This window comes from Podarcis melisellensis (assembly GCF_964234715.1).
Source record: "Podarcis melisellensis genome assembly, chromosome: 2".
In the NCBI taxonomy this organism is placed as follows: domain Eukaryota; kingdom Metazoa; phylum Chordata; class Lepidosauria; order Squamata; family Lacertidae; genus Podarcis; species Podarcis melisellensis.
This window is the reverse complement of record NC_138529.1, coordinates 77,076,480-77,101,715: the sequence shown is the minus strand read 5'-3', so window position 1 is coordinate 77,101,715 and position 25,236 is coordinate 77,076,480. Positions and strand designations below refer to the sequence as shown.

General features: G+C 43.5%; 2 protein-coding genes across 7 annotated transcripts in view; one reads left to right on the top strand and one right to left on the bottom strand.

Moving 5' to 3' along the window:
* The first annotated feature begins 1,410 nt into the window (after positions 1-1,410).
* Positions 1,411-25,156, top strand: ACAD9 (acyl-CoA dehydrogenase family member 9). 2 transcript variants are annotated; one of them, XM_081898329.1, is made up of 18 exons: positions 1,411-1,572; positions 3,447-3,540; positions 4,154-4,255; positions 6,209-6,315; positions 7,648-7,748; positions 8,272-8,350; positions 8,738-8,912; positions 9,594-9,667; positions 10,538-10,613; positions 12,666-12,736; positions 13,021-13,140; positions 14,038-14,166; positions 17,845-17,924; positions 18,431-18,557; positions 22,466-22,543; positions 23,142-23,270; positions 24,499-24,571; positions 24,905-25,156. In XM_081898329.1, exons 1-18 carry the CDS (start codon positions 1,447-1,449, stop codon positions 25,003-25,005), a joined length of 1,842 nt encoding a protein of 613 aa, XP_081754455.1. In that variant the 5' UTR covers positions 1,411-1,446; the 3' UTR covers positions 25,006-25,156. The 2 variants fall into 2 exon arrangements, with proteins under 2 accessions (XP_081754455.1, XP_081754456.1); XM_081898330.1 differs by lacking the exon at positions 1,411-1,572 and adding an exon at positions 2,770-2,851.
* The window catches only part of CFAP92 (cilia and flagella associated protein 92 (putative)), a 53,904-nt gene continuing 52,798 nt past the window's right edge, over positions 24,131-25,236 (bottom strand). For all 5 annotated transcript variants that reach the window (XM_081898282.1, XM_081898285.1, XM_081898283.1 and 2 more), the window contains one exon: positions 24,131-24,289. In XM_081898282.1, coding sequence (XP_081754408.1) covers positions 24,261-24,289 — 29 coding nt within the window. In that variant the 3' untranslated portion in view covers positions 24,131-24,260. The remainder of the gene's footprint in view (positions 24,290-25,236) is intronic.

The window sequence follows — 25,236 nt, the reverse complement described above, 5'->3', positions numbered from 1 at the left end:
CCTTACTCTTTGCTTTCAGCCTACTCAAATTAAGAAGCTTTCCATCTCTTTGATATATGATTTCTACCCCGGTGGAGAGTTTCCCTTCGGCAGTGTGTCGGATCATGGCAATGAAGATAATAGAGTTGGGGTGATAACACATCCCTGTTTAAAACGCCTGGTCCCACTGTGAATGGATCACTCTGAGAGCCATGTAACGGGGGGGGGGGGGCAGAGAGTAGGAATAAATGGGACCGTTCTCAGAATGGAGAGCTGCGGGATTAGTATGGGGTCCCTGAGATTGTGAAGAACTCTGAAAGGACCACTTGAAACAATTAATTAATGGGTAGCAAAATGGCAAATGCCCATTCAGTGTAAACAAGGGTGAAGTGATGCTTATTGGGGCAAAATATATTAATTTCACATATATTGTATGTTCATGGGGCCTAGACTAGCAGGGAGTGTGACCAGGAATGAGAGGTCATGAATAGCTACATGAATATGTCAACCTAGTGTGCAACAGCTGTGAAAAAGGTGAATCAAAACTTAGTCAATAGGTTGGAAGACATAACACACATCACCAGCAACTCATGGCTCTCTGGAACAACTTTAAAAATAATAGAGAAGAATGCACTCTATCCAGGGCCATAGCTAGGGGGCGCAGGCAAGGAGGGGGCGCAAAATCTGCTAAAAATATTTCCATAAATAAAAATATCAATTATTGCCTCATAAGAAAAGGTTTTAAATAGAGGGTTTTTATATGATATGCGGAGACCCTGTTTTTCTGGGTTTTTTTCTGTGCCACATTCCCTAGGGGGTGCAATCTGGACGGTTCTGCCAGGAGTGTAAAATTACCTAGCTACGGCTCTGGCTCCATCACAACTATTCAAAATCCAACATATGAACCTATTTCACACCTTTTTTTGAACATGCACACATGGAATACGGGGGGGGGGCAATGGGAATTTACATTAATACTTTTACATTCTTGTACTTCTGTACTCTGCACTGGAGGACCAGAAAAGAACTCTTGCATTTTCTTTTATCTCTTGTGGAAAAATATTAAATTATTGAGAGTCGTATACTTTAGTTTGGCCAACAACAACTGATTAAGTCTTGATTGGTTGCTTATTACTAAAAAAGTAGCAAACATTTCCCACACCATATAGCATAGTAAGAAGTGGCGCGCCTGTCTTTTGTTTGCGATGGACTACCCTTAAAATCCTGGATTTGCCCACCTTTTCCTGTGGGCTATGGGCTTTTTCGATGTTTCCATTTCTTCCTTCAACGGAGCAAAAAAAGAAGTTAACCCGCAAGGCGTTCCCTGCGTATGAGTCTAATAAGTCTATGGAGAAACTACGCGACAAAAAAAAAGTTGGGCGGCGGGGCGGGGCCGCGTGAGAAACGAGCCGGTTGCTCTGGCAATTGCGTCATCGGCGCGCGACGAGGCAGTGGCCGCGGAGAGACATGAGCGGGCTGGGCGTCCTTTTCCGTGCGGCTCGCGCCGCTCTCCCCGCCGGGGTCCGGCAGCTCCGTACCGGCCTCCCTCGGCCTGCATTCGCCAAAGAGCTTTTCCTGGGGAGGCTGCGAAAGGTGAGTCTCGTAGCTGCCGCAGCCCGCAGCGCCCCCGAGGCTCCTGCGTGTTTTGCCACAGACTCGGGAGCCTCCCACCCCAGGCACCCTCTCCCCAAAAGCCAGTGGGCGCCTGGCATCTTTCCACCCCTGCCGCCCTCTCTGAGGCTGCCAAGAACTGCTGCTGCTTTTCCACGAATCTCTTGGAAAATGCACACTTTCCCCAACGCCACACACGCACTGCACCCTCTGGAGATCGCAGCCTGGACTTCAGCACTGCATGTATTTCAGTACGAAAACTTGCTACTTCAAAGATTGGGAAAGTTTGACGGGACGTTCCCTTTCCATTAAGGCTTTGCGCTTTCTCCGTTTGTTGATGCTTCCCCCACCCCCAATAAACCTGATTATTCTTAAGCGGGGCTGTAAGCGATCATTGACAGCGTCCTCATGTTTGAAAGGAGAGCTGGGGGTTTTTTGTGTATGCTTGGTGGGAAGGTTTGGGGTAGTTTATGCTCTGTTAAGCTGTATATATATATATAGTCTGAACAGAAAATGCATTTTCCACCCTTATGATTTGTAGCACCCAATCCACGTGTCAGCTTCTTAAAGTTGTGGATAAGTATTTCTCTCCCACTCCCCTTTAATTGGACTACAGTATTTTATCATGTGAGACAATACTCTTTTTGAGGTTTTAGGCAGCTAGTGTATGGAACCAGCAGCTTCTTTTTGGAGCTGCCTGAAGTGGGGAGAAAAACTTCTGGAAACCACAGTTGGTGGGATCAGTCTAAAGTTCTTATCAAATCCATTTTCACTTCAGCCAGCAAACCCAACTACGTGAAGCTAAATAAAAATCTCAGAGCTCCTAGAGCATCCTTGGGATTTGGAAGACACATTTCATATAATTGTATCTGAAGTGTATCTGAAGAAGTGTGCATGCACACGAAAGCTCATACCAAGAACTGACTTAGTTGGTCTTTAAGGTGCTACTGGAAGGAATTTTTTTTGTTTTTCATATAATTAGTTAGCCATAATTACTACTATATCTTGGAGCCTCATAACTGAAAGTGAATACATTACACTGCAAATCAAAAATGTATAGAACATATTCTGCCATATCAATGCTAAGTAATTTGGATATTTTTTCTGGATGTAAAGAGCAAATTCAGAGTGCCTTTTTCTTAGCAGTGTTTATGGTTTCTATATTTTTGGCAACCACAGCTGTCATCCTGAACATACCTTTAAGCAATATCCATTGACTCTGTGGACTTTCAAAACAAACCTGTTTAGCATTGCAGTAAAGGTATGTTTAAAAGCTTAATGGAGAATTGTGACACCATTAGAGTGTTGTCTTCACCTTGTTCAGCAGTTTTCCAGCTGGGAAGAAAACAGGTCTTTCTGGATTCCAAAAAAGTGTTCATACTACAGCTAAGGTCCTTGTTCCAGCATGGGGAAAAGGGAGGCAGGATTTCCTCTGCCTTCGCAGCTGTCTGCACAGAACTCCCAAACACTTCAAATTCCCCAAATTTGGAAGACACAAGAACAGTTCATATGGAAACTTGTGAGGAGGGGATAATGCACACAACCACTTTTTAAGATGCTGTAGAGGCGAATTCCAAAATTGCATTTGAGTGCTGGTGTTCATTGACCTGTCAGAGTTCTGGGGGTTGAGCATCACAGAAGGAGAAACTGAAGAAAACTCAAATGCACTTCTGAAGTGTTGACATAAAGGCCCATAAGGGACCATTCTCCTAATTAAAATGTATGTGTAATGTCTGCAAAAGTTAACTGCCATCTGTCCCCATAAGGAGCAGTGTTAAGTCCAGTTTTTGAGGCTTCTATCTTTTTAAGTTGTTTTAATATAAAAAGAAAAATCCTATCAAAATCTGTTATTCTAGGAAGACGTTTTTCCATTTCCTGAGATTAGCAATGAAGAATTGGAAGAAATCAACCAGTTTGTGGGGCCGGTAGAAAAATTCTTCAATGAAGACGGTAAACTCCTCCCCGCTTCATTAAGTCTTTATCTGTTAAGGTTTTTCATAACAAACCTTCTGTGAGGTTTTTCTTATAGTGCTAACAAAAAAACACTGAGAAATACATAGTGTTCCTTACCCATATATACTTTCTACATACGAGGAAATCAGCATGTATTTTGAAACAGAGATATTGTACTACTGATTTAAACAGCTACCAAGTATCTTATTTTAAAATATTTTCTTGTCCACTGCTATGTTGTTTAGAATTCTCTGGCTGTAATGGAGGGAGATTATGCACCGCATTATCTTGATGTGATACAGCTGGTTGTGAAAATGATTTGAAAAACCTGCTCAAATTGGGTGGTCTGGCAAAAGTGATCTCTCAGCTTTGTTGTTGGATATGTAGCTAGCCCCTCTCTCTCAGTGGAAGAGCAGAAAAAACTGACCTGTGAGAAGCTTAAGTTCTTGCAAGAAAAAAATAATAGACAGTATGCCTTAAACATCTCATTTGTGGTTGTTGGTATTCACACTGATCTAACTCCATAAATAAGCTTTCACTAAATGAGCTGGCCACACCTGAACTTTCTGTAGTCCATTATATAAAATTACTGCATTTCACTGTATTTCAGTGGATTCTAAGAAAATTGACCAAGATGCTAAAATTCCACAAGAAACGCTTAATGAACTGAAGAACCTGGGGCTCTTTGGCATGCAGATTCCGGAGGAATATGGTGAGAAAAAAATGTACAGGAAATTGAGACTTTGCTCCTTGTTCTTTTAATATGAGAGAACCCTTGAAGTTTTTCTTCTGCTTGCTTTATTAGTGTTACTGGACTTGATACATTATAAGACACACACTCATCCTCTGCACTTTAAAGCAGGGCAGTCCCTGGATGGCTGAACCTCCTGGTATCTTTTCTCTTCCTTGTTGAAGCATTATAGAATTCATAATAAAGCCAACCCTAACTAATTTCTGTGATGGCATGATTTCCTTGCACATTCAGACATATAGTATAAGCATGTTCTAGCAAAGGTATTGCATTACCAACCTTGTTTTTTTAAGATTTAGTTTTTCAAAACAAATCATGAATCCTATATGTTGCAAATCTCGGAATGCTATTATTGTGAAGTAAAGTATTTTCATTGGAAGAAAACAGTGTTGTTTTTTGCCTCTGGTTAGTTAATCATTATAGGCTCTTCTATTTGCTCTTCCTTCTTGCATAATGAAGCAGTGGCTGATAACATCAGCCTAGTCTTATAAGCTGATAACTTAAGCAGCTGATTGCAGGATGTGGGGCTGGCGTCCCCTCAGAAGATTCATGAAATGCATAGTCATGAGTCTGACCAAACTGCGGGAGGCAGTGGAGGACAGAGGTGCCTGGCGTGCTCTGATCCATGGGGTCACAAAGAGTCGGACACGACTAAACAACAACAACAAAATACAGTTGGTCTATACTGCTGCTATAGAATGAGAGCGAGTCTTATAAGTACTTTAACAAAACACAACAGAGCAACATTTTGACAAAAGCTGACCATGGTGTTTCTCTGTTGTGACCTTTGCAAGAAATGTGATTCAGTACATTTTCTAAATAAATGCTATAAGAAACTCTAACCAGGGATCAGTCCCTTGACTTTTCCTTTATATTTATAAACACCCAGTTTTCTAGTTCAAAGCAGCCCAAGCTGTTACACCTGTGTACACCTGGCAGTGTAAGTTAAAGCTGTGTACACCTTGCTATTTCAGTGTTGTGCTTTTATGAACAATCATCAGTTGCTGAAAGCTACCCTGGTGCTGACTGGTAGCCCATGTTGGCAACAAGTTTGATATTGTTGCATGTCACCCCAATCGCCGAGCGGTGTGAGATTCCAGGGGTCCGTGTTTCCTTTTGGAAATGAGTCACAGCGGAGACTGTAGTGTTTTTATGATATATGATTTATTTACACAGATATACAACCTGAGCCTGCAATGGAGGGGTTCACAGCATTAACACCCCAAAAGGGTCTTGTTTCTCCCATAGCCACAGCTTTAGATTCAAGCAGAGATCCAACATATCTATCTCTCTCTCTCTCTCTCTCTCTCTCTCTCTCTCTCTCTCTCTCTCCCCTTGCCACCTTGATTCACATCACTGCTCACTCCGTTCTCAACCCTGGGTTGTTGTTGTTTTTGAGGAGGGAGCTCCACCCATTTGCCATCTTGCACAAAGGCCCTTAATCCCTCATGACATCACCAGGAACCTTGTTTGGCTACTTCCTGAAATTAGAAGCCTTGAATTGCTTTTAACAGTTGCTAGGTCCAGGGATTAGGGAAGTCTGGCACACAGCTTAACACCACAAACTCATGTCAGAAAAGTGCTTTTTATATAGGAAAGTTGCCTTTTCCAACCAGCCCTTCCCAGAGCTTTCCCCCAAATCTTTTCCCCTAAAATTCTAATACTTAAAATAATAGATATCAAGAATTTCCGGGAGCTTTAGAGAAAGGGCTGTAGTTCAGTGGTAGAGCAGGTGCTTTGCATGCAGAAGATTCTAGGTTCATTCTCCAGCATCTCCAGTAGAAACGCCTGCCTGAAACCCTGGAGGGTCACTGCCAGTCAGTGAGGACAGTACTGATCTAGATGGACTATTTCTTACAAGAAAAGTGTTTAAGTAAAATACTGTTTGGTTTGACTAATAATATTTTTCTATAGGTGGCCTTGGTCTTTCGAATACAATGTATGCTCGTTTAGGAGAAATTACTTCTCGGGATGGAGCTATTGCAGTAACCTTGGCAGCTCACCAAGCTATAGGACTGAAGGTAACATTGCCTTTATTATTGGATTTTGATCCTAAGGCACTGCAGTTTTGACATTTCATTGCTAATTGGGCATTTCCCCCCAGCATGTACAAATAATGTCTCTGCTGTTACGGCAGGGAGATGATGAAGAAGTACAAAATAAGATTTATGGCTAAGATACCTTTAAAGCAAAACATTTTTGAAGGATGAGTAATAAATAACAGGATTGTTAGTTCAATTTTAGAACCATTCAGAGGAGTTTGTGTAAATATATGCTGGAGTTGAAAGTTGTGGAACTACAACAAAAGCAAATAGATAGGCTTAGTTCTGTTGGAATACATTTAAGATGAGATCTCTGAAAAATGGATTAACTGTTCTAGCTATTTGGGAAATTCAAGTTTCTGTTAGTGTGAATTTGGTTGTGATAAATAAGTCTGGCTAAATACAGTGGTACAGTACCTCGGGTTAAGTACTTAATTCGTTCTGAAGGTCCGTACTTAACCTGAAACTGTTCTTAACCTGAAGCACCAGTTTAGCTAATAGGGCCTCCTGCTGCTGCCACGCCACCAGAGCACGATTTCTGTTCTCATCCTGAAGCAAAGTTCTTAACCTGAAGCAGTCTTTCTGGGTTAGTGAAGCGTATGTAACCTGAAGCGTATGTAACCCAAGGCAAAACTGTAGTGGTCTAAAACATCTATGACCTTCTTTGTGGCCAGCCATGGATGGCCCATCCCCCTCTTACCAAAACTGGTCCCATGCTAACAATTCTGATGGCTAGTCCTCCTCATGTATCTTCCTCCCCATATAAGTTGCATTTGCTGCAGCCCACCAAAAAGCTGAGGGGGAGTCAGATTTTCCAGCCCCAATCAATGGGGAAATGTGTGATGGGATTGCAAAGATCTCATTGTGCACCTCCCTACTTCTGTCTCTAGTGGGCAAGGAGGGATAGTGTGCAGCCCACCATCAGATGTGGCCTTCAGGGCCAAAAAGTTCATACACCCCTGTTTTAAACAAATAAATGGCTTGGTTTCAAGAATTAATTAGCAGTCTGTGTGTGTGTGTGTGTGTGTGTGTGTGTGTGTAGAGCCAGTGTGAGAGCCAGTGTGGTGTAGTGGTTAAGAGCAGTTGACTCGTAATCTGGTGAACTGGGTTCGATTCCCCTCTCCTCCACATGCAGCTGCTGGGTGACCTTGGGCCAGTCACACTTCTCTGAAGTCTCTCAGCCCCACTCACCTCACAGAGTGTTTGTTCTGGGGGAGGAAGGGAAAAGGAGACTGTCAGCCGCTTTGAGACTCCTTAAGGGGAGTGATAAAGCGGGATATCAAATCCAAGCTCTTTTTCTTCTTATGACAGGGAATCCTAATTGCAGGCACTGAAGAACAGAAGAAAAAGTATCTACCTAAACTGGCTTCTGGGGAGCACATTGCAGCATTTTGTCTGACTGAACCTGGAAGGTAGTATTTTTGCCTTTTTAAAAAATGAAAATACTTTAAGAGATGGTGCCGTGAAGCCACTGAGAAATTGAATTAGGAATTGGCAAAACTCGGGTTTAGAATTTCTCTCTCCTTCTGCCATGAATTTACATGATGGCTGTCAAGCCATTCTTGGCTCATGATCTTCATTATGGGATTAACACTGACTTGCTTTACAGGATCCTTGTAAGGATTACAGCAAAAAAAGTGTATGTGAAGTTGTGAAAGGTCTGAAGCAGTATATAAATGCTAAGTGTTACTTGAAACAAGATCTGTTTTCGCTTTGTACTGTCATATACTAGCTTGCTTAACTTAAATTACATTCGTGGAGCTTGACATCAAATGATACCCAACTGTTGCCCTGTGCAGCTGTTGTTTCCAGAGGCAATTTAACTGTGTTTAGGAAGTCAGAATGATGGGAATATTTCTGTCTTTCAGGTGTAAGGACTACAGAGTCTTGCTCAGTGCACCTACTAAATTCTTATTTCATCTGTTTATATTTCAGTGGTAGTGATGCTGCATCCATCCAGAGCAGAGCTACTTTGAGCGAAGATGGGAAAAGTTTCATATTAAATGGTTCAAAGGTATTTATCCAAAGAAATTACTGCTTTTATGTTTTCTGTGTATCGGCTTTGCCAACTATCTTCTTGGTTTCCCTGCCTTATTTACTTGTGTGCAAATTGAAAGTTAGCTGAACAAGATTCATAGGCAATGAAAACTGGCCTAGTTGTGATAAAAATTGGATCGCCTTAAACCTTAAATTAACCTGAAGTCTTTTTCCCCCAGCTCTGTGTTGAACCTTAGCTGACAATTCCCAAGTGGACAGATACAAAATCAAAGGATATATCTTAAAATGGACAGTAATATTTGTCAAGAAAAGGGTGGCTGTGTCAGCCTATTATATTTTCTGAAATCAGTATCATTTCATTCAAAGCAGAGCAAACAATACTCATTTCTTTTTTCAATTGCAGATATGGATATCAAATGGTGGTATTGCAGATATCTTTACTGTGTTCGCAAGGACTGAGATCGTTGACAAAGATGGTGCAGTAAAAGACAAAATCACTGCCTTCATTGTAGAAAGAGCTTTCGGTGGAGTCACTCATGGAAAGCCAGAGGATAAACTAGGCATTCGAGGATCTAACAGTAAGAACTAGTAAATGTTGGTTTGGAAGGATGTAGGATTCATATTCCTCTTGGATCAAGAGGAATCCAGATTTTTGTGTCATTTGCATTTTCTTAAGTATCTGGGATAAGCTACATTTTAGTTGTTGACCAGATAAAATGTATGTTTACTGATCATTAAGTATTTGTGGGTGTGGATCTTATGTTGATGCCACTCTGTATATCAAAGATGACATGGGTTCCAAGAAATTAGAAATCCTCAAATGGACAGGCTCCTCCATGTGGGTAGTAGCACCAGACCCCAAGAGGCATTTGGAAATCAGGGACAGATGCCTAGGGCAGTCGAGCTGAAAAACGAAATCAGGAGCCATCCACAGGATGGGTGACTTAGATTACCTTTACATAGGGTGTGTAAACATGTGTTACAACTGGTGGTGTGCAGGAGAATTTTTTTCTGATGCAAACTGATAATTTTCCTTTGCAAATTTCCCTGTAGTCTAATTAGAATAGGATTCTCCCCTCAAGAAATTTTCCCATTCAGAATTTTTCAGAAAACCAACATCACTGATAACAACAAAGAGGCAAAATGTCTTGACATGCTAAATGATTGTTCTAGAACAGTTGGCCATGGAATTGGCTAGAGGGGAGGAAACCCTAGACTTCTAAAATAGTGCAATAGTAGTTTAATGCTCTGTCTTTCAGCATGTGAAGTCCATTTTGAAAATACAAAAATTCCTATAGAGAATGTCATTGGAGAAGTTGGAGGGGGATTTAAGGTAAGATGCAGGGAATTACTATTTTCCCTGCCATAAAATTCACCTTCTGTATCATTTTTTTAAAATGTATTTTATTGATTTTCAGTTACAAATGAATTGGTTATAAAAAGAGAGAGAAAATATCAGCAATAATAACAACAGGTAGGAGTACAGAGTTATCACAAAAAGGGGGAAATATAACCGAAGCAATAAATAATAATTCACAGTACTGGTATTGACTTCTGACCTAATTAATTTCTGCTGGAACACCAGTGGATCAAGGAACTGAAGCCAGTTGGAGGTGTTGTCAGGCTATAATTCAGCAGCTCTTTACTCTCCATTGTTTTTGGAGAAATTCTAATGTACACTGTTACTAGGGTTATTTATTGCAGGTAAAGTTTACAGATCCAGAAAACCCCACAGTGTCCTTTAATGCCCCATGTTAGTTTGACAAGAGGGTTTGTTTATTCAGTTAGTCATAGACTGTTAATAAGGAATGGTGTTTATCCATGCCTCAGGTTGAAGTTGTAAGGCTATGAAGAGGGACCTTACCACTAGCTTATTTCAGCTTTGTGGCACAGGCTTGCCAGAGCCTAAGCCTCTTTTGGAAGAATCAGGACTAAATTAGCTTTGCATTTCAGCATTTCTCGTGTTTTACCTGTTTTAAGTCGATGCCAAACGAAGGGAGATGCTCCAAGGTTAGGGCAGTGATTGCACAGGGAGGTGTCCTTCTAAGATACCATGATATGCTCTATATAGCAGGGGCAGACATCCAGCTAAAAGGCCAGAATTGATGTGGGCAGGGTCTTGAGTAAAGGTAAACTTCGCTTGTGGAGGAAAGACATTTTAATTATAATTTCCCTGAACAAGGGTTACTTATCTTCACTGTAGGTTGCTATGAATATTCTCAACAGCGGAAGATTTAGCATGGGCAGCGGAGCTGCTGGAATGCTGAAGAAACTGATTGGTAAGACTACACTTGCTGTGTTGCTGGGCAGGGTGAATTTCTGAATTAGTTCTACTCCTGAAGAAGATACTTAGATTCTGTGCCGGCCATTTCATTTTTATAAACATTAGGTTCAGTTACTAAATCGTTTCTATAATGTTGACTTGAGATACAATGAAAGCCTGTTGATCCACAGTATTTTCTTTTTTGTAGTAGATACTACATGCTGATTTTAGTACAACCCCAAGTTCAAATCTCCCCACAGCCATGAAACTCATTAGGGACCCCCTTGACCTCACTGGGTTGCTGAAGATAAAGTCAGTGTTGTGAGGGGAAAGCTTATGTATGCTGCTAAAAAAGCAATAAATGAAAGCATGCAAATTTATGCTTGGTTATGTCACCTTTGTTACAATGTTCCAGGCCTTACTAGCCTGCAGAAAGTTTGACTTGCCTGCTTTTTATTCATGAAAGGACCCTGTTATAAATAAAATGCAGTCGAGTAAAAAAAAAAAATAGGGAGGAAGGCCATTTCCACCCTAGGACTTTCTCCTCCTCTCCCCCACCCTGCAACAACTAGCAGCCTAAGAAGGCTCCCTTTTCCTCCTTTTGTTATTGCTGTGCCCAAGCCAGCTCTAGCACATCTCCCCAGGTGGAGCTGCCTTGGACAATGCTTGCAGAAAACATGATTGATTGGGTTGGCAGTTCAGGGATAGAGGGCTGCGATTGACTGTCAGGTTTACTGTTCCTAAATGTTATCTATGGGGAGTAAGTACCAGTCAGATTTACAATCTGATTTACAATTTACAAGCAACTATGCTCTGTATATGTTGATGTTTCCCTAAGTGAACGCTAAAATATTAAACGGATTAAAATTTTAATCATGTGATAGGCATATACCAAGGGAAATGAATTGGCGGCTGCTTCCTGATGTGTACCACTGTATGTTACAAAAACACATCTCTCCTTTGAATTTTGTAGTGCTTGTGGTGGCAAACACCAGTATATGTATAGCACATATTCCCTTGCCATAGAATTTGTATCTGATTGATCTTTACTGCCCATAGGTGAATACTTAGGAATAGATTATACTCCCTTCCTGCCAAGGCAGGAGTCAGGGAACAGGTCAGGAATAACTCACAAAGTGTCAGTGAAGTTAATTCAGGCCTAGTTAGCACAGAAACTCTTCCTGGTAGATCTTGCCCCAGTGAGGCAGTTGCAAGGACTGAAGATCCCTGCCTTCCCACAGCTCCCTAAGTCTCCTCCTCCTCCTCCAAGTCTTTCCTAAGCAACCTGAGACTGCTTTGCTTTGTCTGTCTTTGCTTTGCCCTCTTCATACCTCGGTGGCTTTTGGAAGATTGGGGGCGGGGAGAGCTGGTCGCAGCAAGATGGGGAGACCCCCTGGCTTCTTCAGCAGCCTATGTCAACTCTGCTTCTTGGCCAGCCTCTGGTCCTGCCTCTGATTCTGGACTTCTCTCTGCCACAGCCTCTTCCTGCTCGCTACACATCTTCAGCTTCTGACACCTCCTTCTCCCAGTCTGCTCCCTCTGAGCACTCATTGTTGTCCGACCACCAGTCCCCTGGCTCTCAGCCTTCTTCCCCTGGGGCTTCCCCAGCTGGTGCCTCCCACCACTCCTGCATCCATGACACTTCCTACTTCTGAATATTCCTACTTTCCCTTAGAAGTGCATTAGAAATGCTAACTCCACTTAATCTGCTGAATCTGTCTGCTTTATTTGGTGTACAGTGTAGCACAAGACAAAACTGACTGCACCTTCAGAGCTGATGGTGTTTTACTCGACCCAAGGAAATGTTTTCGCCTGGTAGTAAGAGCTGCTACACCAAGTACAGGATCGCAAAATATCTTGGTGATGGTGTAACACCATCAAGGTAGATGGAATGGCTATTAGTGTTATCTGATGTAGTAGGAGTTGTCCATTTTAATAATTAAAATAATGGTAAAGGGCCTTGTCCCATTCTGAAGATAAATATTTCAGCAACTGTTACATTTTTCAGAAGCAGTCGTAATATTTTGCCGCCTGATTAACTGCCTCTTCCTCTCACTTTTTTTAAAAGAAATGACAGCAGAGTATGCTTGTACAAGGAAACAGTTTAATAAGAAGCTGAGTGAATTCGGATTAATTCAGGTAACTGAAACACATTAAGGGTTTGAGGAATTCATGGGGAAAGTTTGATCTTTTTTTAAAAAAAAACTGAATGGAAAGCTTTCCACCTTCTGGAGTGCCAATTTTAAATGATGTAGCCTATGCACTTGGTGAGTCGTGAATTTAGAAAGAATAATGTGCCAGTTGCCAAATGTATTAAACTTAATGGGACTAAATGGTGATTAACCTTCTTGATTGCACTGCTGCAACCCTTTCTCTGTGATATGTAAGTATGAACAGCATGTCTTTGTTGCCCTTTCTTTCAGGAAAAATTTGCCCTGATGGCCCGGAAAGCATATGTGATGGAAAGCATGGCCTACCTCACTGCAGGAATGATGGACAGGCCAGGGGTCCCAGACTGCTCAGTTGAAGCAGCCATCGTGAAAGTAAGCTTTACTGGAATGCTGAGTTAAAGCTATGGGTATTGGGGCTCCTTTGGGAGGAAGGGTGGGATATAAGCATTTATTAATGTTCAAAGAAAAATAGGTTACTGAGATCCTCAGATTGTGAAAGCCAGGTGGATGTTCATATGCAACCTTTCTCCATCTTCATTGTGAGCCTGATCTAGTTAATTGCATGGCAGTTCAATACAAATTATATTAAATCACTCTTGAATGGCATATCGTTGAATGGCAGATCTCACTGAAGCAAAAGTGTGAGATTAGGAATTTCAAATGTCTCAGGGGGAGAGGCACTGATGGAAGTAGAAAGCCACCAATCAAGAAGGCAATTCTGTGTGCATATGTTCAGTCTCTGGGCTGATTTCAGTGTCCCTTATGAGAGGTATTATATGAGCTAATATCAAACTTGGTACTTCCAAGTGCTGCTCCTTATGTATGCAAAACAGAACCATCCATGCATAGATGGTACAGGCAGACTTGAGGGAAACCCAAAAAGATCATTGAGGGTTGAGCATGCTCTCTTGACATGAAATACCATTATGTGTGTGTTGGGGCAGGGTGGTGGTAGAAAGCAGTTGTGGCAGGTGATACAACTGAGTGTTCTGGAAAGAAGACGTGGCTTGCTAGCTGGAACCCTGAATATTTGCTGCAGGTCCCTACCTTTTTTATGAGCTGAAAACTGGGTGGTATACCGTATTTACATTTTCTTCCAGAGAACTTGACATTGGCGCTAACGCTTTTGCATAGCTCCAGCTTGGGCTTCATTTCTTGGTCATGCTTACAGTGTGACAGCCGTTGAGGTTGACCAATGAACTGGCTTTTTATATTGCCAAGTTTAGAAATAAAATAACATTATTTAATAATTTCAATGGTTGTTGGCAGGTGTTTAGTTCGGAAGGCGCATGGGTTTGTGTGAGTGAAGCTCTACAAATTCTTGGAGGTCTCGGCTACATGAAAGATTTTCCGTATGAACGCTATCTCCGGGATAGCAGGATACTTCTGATTTTTGAGGTAAATATGAGTTCTTCTATAAGTTGCATTCAATCTCAAACCACTAGTATAAAACTAGGGACAAATAGATGGCATTCTGAGGGCCATCTGAGTGGCTTTGAAGCATTGCCTCAAATAGTCACAGTTCTTTGCATCACTACCTTTATGATATGTGGACTGCCTAGTGATATATTTTAGATAAATGTGGAAAGGAGGATATTCCTATTCTGTATGCATTAAATGTTAGAAGTAACTGTTTTTTAAAATCTGTTTAATGGCACATTATTATTTTTTATACTGATTGCAATAAATAGAATACAGTTGTACCTTGGAAGTCGAAAGGAATGCATTCCGGAAGTCCGTTCGACTACCAAAACATTCGGAAACCAAAGCACAGCTTCTGATTGACTGCAGGAAGCTTCTGCAGCCAATCAGAAGCCCCGTCGGACGTTCGGGTTCCAAAGAACACTCACTTCTGGGCTTGCGCCGTTTGGGAGCCAAAGTGCCCGAGTACCAAGGGATCCAAGGTACGACTGTAGTCCATTACATTGGAAATGTCAGTCTCGACTGGGTAAATTTTATACATTTGTTGAACTTGTCCTGTAGTAAAGTGCAAAAGTGTTGGACTGATACTGCAGTACAAATGAACTGGGGTGCTGCTCTATGAAGTGAGCCGTCAACACATACCAGAAATAATGAACGTACAACAGAAAAGAAATCCCATTACATGATCATGCAATAATCTTGCTTGGAGGCTTCCTGTAGCCATCTGGTTGGCCACTGAGAACAGGCTCCTGGACTAGGTGGGCTTTTAGTCTGAACCTTCATGGCTGCTATGGCAACTGCAGTATTATCCACCTTTTTAAAATGTAAAATAAAAATAAGGGGACTTGCCCTAGCAAGTAGAGCATGTGAGACCGCTCCACCTCACTGGCCATGCTTAGTGTGGCAATGGAACAATTGTGTGTGTGCTTATGTGAGAGATATAAAGCAGTGCTTGCTTTGCCACAGCAGTCGGAGCACGCTATTTCGCGTTGATGTTCCTCACATTTTGAATTGGCCTTTGTGCATTTCCCTCCAGTCATCTAGGCTGACCTGGTCACTTTGGAAACATTCTGCCTTGCTTGTCAGAACAAATATAAGTAAGCCTGCCAAGGGAAATTTCTCTTTAAAATGTGTTTGCTTTTTACAGATTCATTTAGATAAGTAGATAACAGAACGAATAGCGTAAAGTAGGGGGTAGCCCTCCCACTGTTGTGTGACTGCAGCTCACGTCAACCCCAAGCCGCATGGTCGGTGGTCAGGGATCATGGGAATTATAGTCCCAACATGGAGGGCACCATGTTGGCTACCGCTGGCATGGAAGATGAGCACTATGCCACACCCAGTGGCCAGAAGTTGTTGTTTTTCTGCCTCTTGTGGGGCAAAAACGTTTCTCTATCCACCACTTTCTCCATGCCATGAATGATTTTATGAATTTTGATCATGTTACCTCTTAGTTGTTATCTGAACTAAAAAATTCCCATATGCTACAGACTTTCCTCAAAGGGAAATTGCTCCATCCCTTGTATCATTTTGGTTGCCTTTTTCAACTAAGCAATATCCCTTTTAGGTGAGGTGACTAGAATTGTACAAAGTATTCTAAATGCAGTTGCACCATAGATTTGCATAATAGCATTATGATGTCGGCAGTTTTATGGAATGGAAGGTGCCTTTTTCACAGCTGCTGTACACACTGGGCCAATATTTTGATTGAGCTATCCACTGTGACCCCAGGGTCTCATTTCTGGGCGGTCACTGCTCATTCAGATCCCATGAGTGTTTTAAGATTAAGAAATTGATAATTTTTTGCCCTGACTTTCATACACTTTGCATTTGTTTACATTGAATTGCATTTGCCGTTTTACCACCTATTCAGTCAGTTTGGAGAGGATTTTTTGAAGCTCTTCACAATCTTTTGTTTTGTTTTGTTTGAAGCATCCCAAATTATTGAGTATCATCAGCAAGCTTGGCCATCTCACTGCTCACCTCTAACACTTGATCATTTATGAACAAGTGGAAAAGCCCAGGTCCCAACACCAAGCCTTGAGAGACTCCACTGAATTTCATTTTGTTAGTCTTGACCTAGTTATCCTTTCTGTCATGATGGTTTTGAATTTTATCCCTGTCTTCTAAAGTGTTTCAGTTTTTCTCCCAGTTTGTCACCTGCAAATTTGATTCCTTCCAGTCCTTTATCAAAGTTATTGATAAAAATGTTGAAGGGCATCAGGCCCAAGACAAAACCATGTGTCCCCCAACTCAAAACCTTCCTCCAGTAGTGGACCTAGATATAAGACTATACTGGTTTACATAGAAATATTTTTCATTAAATAAGGTGAAAGAATGCTCTAAAGTACGTTGATAATACATTCTGATTGGGAGATGGCTAGCACCTTGGCTCATTCTCTACTCTCTGCTACAGCAGTAAGGTGAGCCTGCAGATTCTCCTCTTGTTGATGATCCACTTTAAAAGGCCCTTTTTAGCCATTCACTTATCTAGTTCTGAATGCCAGTAAGCTCCACTTGCTGCCAAAGAGTGATCCATAAAGAATGGTGTTTATAATTAAAACGAAGTATGCAACATTCATGCATTTAATTTAGCATCCCCAGTCAATGTATGCAGTGATTTTAATTAGCTTGTTGTTTAGCCATCTGTTCATTCTGAAAGCTTTAATTGCTAAGCAGCACCTGCTTAAAAGCGCAGCGACTAGTCTTAGTCCATCAGCATTTTTTTATCTTTTAAAATCAAGCACTTCTAAAATGTAGGTGCTTTGCTTTCAGCTGTGCAGATGTCGGATTTTTCTTTCAGCCTCCAAAGAGAGCGGTGTAACACTTCAGGTTCACTTTTCTGCATGTAAATTGCAATTCATGATACGCATTACAGGAGCCTGCTCTTGAAACTTTTCAAAACTACAGTTTTCATCTTGTTTGCCAAATTGTTTTGGGCAGATAACATTTTTTGTAACTAGTTTGTAAACTTTACTAAGGCCATTACATCAAATGGCATTTAACTAATGTTCAGGAGCTGAAAGGTATTTCCCCACCTCAGCTTAATCCTGGTCAGTGTGGCTAGGAAGCCTCAAGGACCTGGTGTGGTGCTATTAAGGCTATTTCTGTTACTACGTACAAGGTGCAAAGGCTTACAGAATGTGTGTTGCGGGAGGAGTTTGCAGCGCTGTGCAAGCTAGCCCTATTCCTGATGTTTCCAACATATACACACTCTACTGTTCATGCATTTGGTGTGTGTGAGAAGTGGCCATACACACATACCAGAGCATGCAGAGATTTTGGTTCAGTCAGGAACCTTCTTCACATGAAAGTACTCTATGTGTGTACATTGGTATTGGTGTAGAGCCCTTTATTGGGTGTCCAAGGTGCAAACCTTTCCAGCCCTATGTTCCTCCTGTAGTCCTTAAAATTTTGGGGCTGGTGGATGATGACTTTATTAAAGCTTTCAGGTGAATGAATAGTGCAACTATAGAGATATTCCTAGAATTTTATAATGACAATGGAATTTTCATTCTTGAAGATAAAATAAATATGCCTCCACCTTAAGCTTTAATAGGAAACTTACACTTGCATATAGAAAAAGAAGAGAGGTATCTGTCTGGCCAATCCATGTTTAAGTAGCCTAAAAGAATCTTTTTTTTTCTGTTTCAGGGAACAAATGAAGTTCTGCGAATGTATATTGCTTTGACAGGCATGCAGTATGCTGGCAAGATCTTAACTGAGAAAATAAAGTATGTGCTTTTTTGGAAATAGCCATTTTTGATAAATGATTACTGAATACAGATTGAAAAGTTGTAAAGGGGAACAGCATAGAAAGGGGTAGCAAGATGAAATTTTCTTGAAAGTTTCAACATGAGCAGAAATAAGGCATTTCTTTCTTTAAAATGCTGATACAGTGGTACTTCGGGTTAAGTACTTAATTCGTTCCAGAGGTCTGTTCTTAACCTGAAACTGTTCTTAACCTGAAGCACCACTTTAGCTAATGGGGCCTCCTGCTGTCACCGCGCCACCGGAGCACGATTTCTGTTCTCATCCTGAAGCAAAGTTCTTAACTCGAGGTACTATTTCTGGGTTAGCGGAGAAAATTACAAAGAAAAAAAGCATAATTTTTAGGGGAGAAATATTTAGAGGTTCAGCTACTGTCTCTGGGACGGATGGGGAGTTGACTTGTTGGGGAATGAAGTGATATTGGATAAATGGCCTAGTACTAAGGCAGCCTATGTATCTAATCTCACAGGGAAATCAAGAAAGGAAACGTAGGTCTGGCATTGAACGTGTTTGTGAACAAGTTCCGTGACAGCGTGGGCCGAACAGTAGACTTAGGATTAGTTGGTCAAGATGGAGTGGTGCATCCTAGTCTAGAGGTAAGTACTCAGTGCAGATGCTGTTAACACTTTCAGCCATGCTTGGAAGATTTGCTTGTGTTGCATTATAAAAGTGGGGTTTCTTTAGGCTTCTTGGTCCTGGTCCCGTGTCAAATCCTTTCAGTGTAGAAACATAGGAAACAACCTTGTACGATGTCGGACTACTGATCCATTGAGCTCAGTACAGAGTACCGTATTTTTCGCACCATAGGGCGCACCGGACCATAGGGCGCACCCATTTTTTGGGGGGGAAATAAAGGGGAAAAAATTATTTCCCCCCCCAGGCGCGGGGCTGGGGCGGGGGAAGCTCGAGCTTCCCCCGACCCCAGCCCGCAAACAGGCAGCTCTCTGCAAGCCGTGGGAGCACTCCCGCTGCTTGTGGAGAGGTCCGCGAAGCCTGGGCGCGCTGAGCTCAGCGCGCGCAGGCTTCGCCATGCTGGCAACTCTCCGCAAGGAGCCGGAGCGCTCCGGCTCCTTGCGGAGAGGTCCGCGAAGCCTGGGCGCGCTGAGCTCAGCGCGCGCAGGCTTCGCCATGCTGGCAACTCTCCGCAAGGAGCCGGAGCGCTCCGGCTCCTTGCGGAGAGGTCCGCGAAGCCTGGGCGCGCTGAGCTCAGCGCGCGCAGGCTTCGCCATGCTGGCAACTCTCCGCAAGGAGCCGGAGCGCTCCGGCTCCTTGCGGAGAGGTCCGCGAAGCCTGGGCGCGCTGAGCTCAGCGCGCGCAGGCTTCGCCATGCTGGCAACTCTCCGCAAGGAGCCGGAGCGCTCCGGCTCCTTGCGGAGAGGTCCGCGAAGCCTGGGCGCGCTGAGCTCAGCGCGCGCAGGCTTCGCCATGCTGGCAACTCTCCGCAAGGAGCCGGAGAGGTCCGCGAAGCCTGGGCGCGCTGAGCTCAGCGCGCGCAGGCTTCGCCATGCTGGCAACTCTCCGCAAGGAGCCGGAGCGCTCCGGCTCCTTGCGGAGAGGTCCGCGAAGCCTGGGCGCGCTGAGCTCAGCGCGCGCAGGCTTCGCCATGCTGGCAACTCTCCGCAAGGAGCCGGAGCGCTCCGGCTCCTTGCGGAGAGGTCCGCGAAGCCTGGGCGCGCTGAGCTCAGCGCGCGCAGGCTTCGCCATGCTGGCAACTCTCCGCAAGGAGCCGGAGTGCTCCGGCTCCTTGCGGAGAGGTCCGCGAAGCCTGGGCGCGCTGAGCTCAGCGCGCGCAGGCTTCGGCATGCTGGCAACTCTCCGCAAGGAGCCGGAGCGCTCCGGCTCCTTGCGGAGAGGTCCGCGAAGCCTGGGCGCGCTGAGCTCAGCGCGCGCAGGCTTCGCCATGCTGGCAACTCTCCGCAAGGAGCCGGAGCGCTCCGGCTCCTTGCGGAGAGGTCCGCGAAGCCTGGGCGCGCTGAGCTCAGCGCGCGCAGGCTTCGCCATGCTGGCAACTCTCCGCAAGGAGCCGGAGTGCTCCCGCTCCTTGCGAAGAGGTCCGCGAAGCCTGGAGAGCGTGAGGGGTCGGTGCGCACCGACCCCTCTCTCTCCAGGCTTCAGCGAAAGCCTGCATTCGCACCATAGGACGCACACACATTTCCCCTTCATTTTTGGAGGGGAAAAAGTGCGTCCTATGGTGCGAAAAATACGGTATGTTGACTGGTTCTTTAGGGTTTCACACAACACTCTTTACCAGCTGCACATGCATGTGCAGAAAGCTGATCCTGGAATCTTCTGCATGAAAAACGTGTGGACTACAGTGGTGCCCCGCAAGACGAACGCCTCGCAAGACGAAAAACCCGCTAGACGAAAGGGTTTTCCGTTTTGGAGGCGCTTCGCAAAACGAATTTCCCTATGGGCTTCCTTCGCAAGACGAAAGCCCATAGGGAAATCTCCAGGGACAGCGGGGAAGTGCAGCGCGTCTTCCCCACTGTCCTCGGACCTCCTCCGAAGCCTGGCGATGGGGTGGAGAGCTCTCCGCCCCATCGCCAGCCTCCTCCGAAGGCTTGCGGTGGGAGGAGGGCTTTCCTCCCTACCGCCAACATTCAGAATGCTGTTCTGAATGTTGGCGGTGGGGAGGAAAAACCCTCCTCCCACCGCAAGTCCCGGGAACAGAGGAGAAGCGCTGCGTGCCTTCCCCTCTGTTCTCGGACCTGTCCTGAAGGCTTGCGGTGGGAGGAGGGCTTTCCTCCCCACCGCCAACATTCAGAATGCTGTTCTGAATGTTGGCGGTGGGGAGGAAAAACCCTCCTCCCACCGCAAGTCCCGGGAACAGAGAAGAAGCGCTGCGCGCCTTCCCCTCTGTTCCCGGACCTGTCCTGAAGGCTTGCGGTGGGAGGAGGGCTTTCCTCCCCACCGCCAACATTCAGAATGCTGTTCTGAATGTTGGCGGTGGGGAGGAAAAACCCTCCTCCCACCGCAAGTCCCGGGAACAGAGGAGAAGCGCTGCGCGCCTTCCCCTCTGTTCCCGGACCTGTCCTGAAGGCTTGCGGTGGGAGGAGGGCTTTCCTCCCCACCGCCAACATTCAGAATGCTGTTCTGAATGTTGGCGGTGGGGAGGAAAAACCCTCCTCCCACCGCAAGTCCCGGGAACAGAGGAGAAGCGCTGCGCGCCTTCCCCTCTGTTCTCGGACCTGTGCTGAAGGCTTGCGGTGGGGAGAAAAGCCCTTCTCCGCACCGCCAGCCTGGCAAGCGGTCTCCATAGGAACGCATTAATTGATTTTTAATGCATTCCTATGGGAAACCGTGCTTCGCAAGACGAAAAACTCGCAAGACGAAAAAACTTGCGGAACGAATTAATTTCGTCTTGCGAGGCACCACTGTACCAGAGAGTTATGACTCATCACACACAACTGCTCTCAGAAATGCTAGTGTGAGCATTGTGAGTATTGCTCACAATACTGCATTTGTGTGGGATTGTATACCTACACCTATACGTGGAGAAATTTTACACTGCGGTCCTTTTTTGAGTTTTATTCATGTAGCCCAAATAACTGCTTAAACCTTGAAAGTATCAATATTCACTAAACCAAAACAAAACTTTTTGGATTTCATGGCTTAAGGAAAACCTGAAGCAAGCCCTTTAAGAACCCAAGTGGAATGCCATTTAGGTTGCTCTGTTAAACTGTACCTTGCAACGCCCCTGTTGCCTTGGTCACCCTTGCTTCTGACGCAGTATGCACTAATCCTTATTATGCACACTATAATCTGGAACGGCATGGGACTTAGTATGGAAAACAATTTGGATCTTTCAAATGCTGTGATTGGGAAAAGGTACAAGGGGAAGTATCCCAATGTTGTATAAATGGACTTTCCCTTGGATACGGCTCAAGGGTTCCAGAAATTAGGGCTGAACTGGCTGCAATTCTAAAGCTGATAACGCACATGTGAAATGCTTGCCTTGCCGACTCTCCCAGTTGTTGAACCTGTACATACAAGTGTGTGTACATGCATCTTCAGTGCCAGTTAAATAATATGAAGAACTGCCTCTTGGAAAAGGCTTTGACACTTTGAATTCGTCTTACTTCCAAAGAATGCCAAATTCATTATCTAACGCCTATTTTTGTTTGTGCATTCTACTTTTTTCTCTTTTAGAAAATCACCATAAAGCACAGTGTGGGCATTTTTGTTTTGTTCAGTTCATTAAACCTGTAACAGGTGGAATCTGAATATTTAGGACTGAACTTGACTGCCCATTTTACTGTGTGAATTCTAGTATATAATGTAATCTGGGGTAAATTACCAAGTCATTTCTTGGACTCGGCAACTGGGACCTCCAAAGTGAAACCCAGTTCCTCAAGGACTACCAACTGGCTCCACAGTTGCAACACATTTAAAGACTCTGTGTGCATATATTATTTATACATAGAGGGAAAGATTAATGAATTGTTTGTGCAAAATTGACAAGTATAAACCTGAAGTGCCCTAAATATATATTTTTTCATTGCAGGAAAGTGCCAAGAAACTTGAACAAAATATATATTATTTTGGTGTTGCTGTAGAAGGCTTGTTGAGAAGATTTGGCAAGGTAGCTAAAACTTTCTAATGGATAATTAAACCAAAGTTGTTTTCTTTTTTTCTTCTCTGCCCTTCCTTCCTTAGAGCCTAATCAAAGTGAGTGTTTGAAACCAAACTCATTCCTAGCCTAGAAATTGTCTTCAAGATGTATACTGAGGAGCTGTCAGGGAAGATAAATATTTAAAGATCATGTAGAAGCAGATGAAATGCACTGTGAGTATCTTTTCTTCCCCCAGCAACCTGAAAGACACTCTGCAGGTTCTGAGACTGTCTAAATAAAAAGACACAGTCAAATGCTTTGATTTAGTACAGGGCTTTCCAAACTTTTCATGTTGGTGACACACTTTTTAGACATGCATCATTTTGTGACACAGTAATTCAGTTTTACTAGCAAACCAGGTTAAACTAACCCCTTTCCAAACCCGGGAGGAGCATGGGGAGCATTCGCGTAAGTCGTGACACACAAGAGTTTGGAAAACTGTTTTAGTACATGTGTGAATGCTGCCAACTAAGGGCAGCTGTCTTCATCTGTTGAAACATGTTTTAGATTGATCAGGCAGTTCAGGATAAATCACTAAACTATTTGTGTGTTCTTTGTTTGGCATTAGACTATTGTGGATGAGCAGATGGTTCTCAAAAGGGTAGCAGACATCCTCATCAATCTCTATGCAATGACAGCAGTTCTTTCCAGAGCTAGCCGATCAATCAGTATTGGTTTGCGCAATCATGATCATGAGGTGAGTACCTAGAGGTTTTATGCAATTTTAATTAATGTTGTAATCATGAATTAAAATCAGTTTTAAGCAGACTGGTCAAGAAGGGGGAAAACAGAATTGCTTTTGAGAGTATTATGATACTTTTGGATTCTGACAAGGGACTTGCAATTTGTATATGGTAGTTTCTTATGTATGAAAATGTATTTTGTGTCAAAAGGAACCTGGAAAACCCTCACCAGATTATTTCTATTCTTGTGCTCCGGGGAAAAAAATTTGGGGCATAGTAAATACATGGTGATGCCATTGGCTTTTAAGAAACCGTTAGATGTACTCTGATGAAATGTCCATTTTCAAAGCTATTGGGTACATCCACTGTGTTGTGTCAAAGGGTGAGGACAAATAAGGCAGGTTTTACTAGCATGCCCTGTTTCTAAGTGTTCTGGGTGCTAGGGCTAAGCAATGTCAGCTTTTCAACTTTGTAATGTATCACCAGCCAAACATGGCGATACATCGCAATGTTGAAACAGAGGGGGTGCAACCCAGACCGTTAGGAGAGGGGGGCGCCTCCCTGCTTTGCATCGCTCACTAGCCTCTCTAGCGCCACAGTCCTTTCCTTTCAGGGCAGCCGATTTTCCCTCTTGACTCCTGTCTGATTTTAAGCACCCTTCACCCAATCTCAAGGCTGGGGCCTCCTGTTCCTGCCACCAGGCTCGGAAGTGGTTTCACTTGCAGTATACTGCTGGTTGAAGCTGCCATTGCACTCTGGCCCTCATGAGATAGAAAATTGTTAGCCTTCTAGTCTGAACCACCCTGCCAATAATGTAAGTACCTAGGTACACACTGTAAACTGCTGGGCCATGTGTATTGCAACATTGAACAAGTTTTGTATAGTATAAAGCTGTTTATGCTACAACTGAAAAATGTTAAAGGAGGTTCTTTAGAAAGTCTGCAATCATGATCAGGTTCCAGCTATTCTGGTGCCAATGGTAGAAAAGTCCCTTTTGTTAAACTTCAGCCATTCAGCTCTGGGGCAGCCATTACTGTGAAAAAACAGAGAGAGGAGAAAGGATTATTAACTTCTACTTAAAGTCTTTTGCTGAGTAAGTATGTAGGACAGAAGCTGGGTGGTTTTTATTTCCATGAATTTATAATACTGAAATAAACAATAGTACATGGAGTTGAATTCCAGTGGTCTATTTTAAAGACAGGTCTATTTTCCAATTTGCTAATGATTTAACTGACTTCCTAGGTGCTGCTTACAAATATTTTCTGCACTGAAGCTGGCTTCCAGAATAATTATGCTCTGGCAGAATTAGAAAAAAGTAAGTGCTGCACTCGAGTCAAATGTTAACATCTTATATTGCCCGCCTTGATACCAAATAAAAACTTGCTTTAGCAAAGGCACAGGAAACCCAGTCAGTACTCCTGCCACAGTTTGTTCATAGGCTACAGCTTCAGTTTGTGCTAAGAATCTAGATGCCAAGGCAAGCCTCAATAGTCCCATGGTTTGCTTGTTCCTATAATTAGTGATAATGTGGCAGATGCTGCTAGTAGCTCAACAGCTTGTGTTTAGTGTCTTGGATCTTAAAAAGTCTGTTGCTCTCATTTAGATGTGACGCTAAAGGAATTGTTACTTCCGTTTCCATTATTCCTAGATGCTCCTGAAAACATGGATGACAGCATTAAAAAAGTGGCAAAGCAGGTGCTGGAAAAGAGAGCATATATCTGTTCCCATCCACTGGAAAGAACATTTTGAAAGTTGGGCAATGGTGACCGACCTGCTGTGGAGCAAGATGCTCTGCGGTGCAAGTGAACTTTGGGGTAGAATGTACGACTGGCAACTTGCTAACAAACCGTATTATTTTCCTCAACGGATGTTTTTCTAAAATAAAACCTCTTTGATTTTATGTACCTGAATGCATGTGAAAATCCCAAGACAAAATCCAGGCATATGGCTTAATGAGAAGTGCACAATCAACCTACTTTC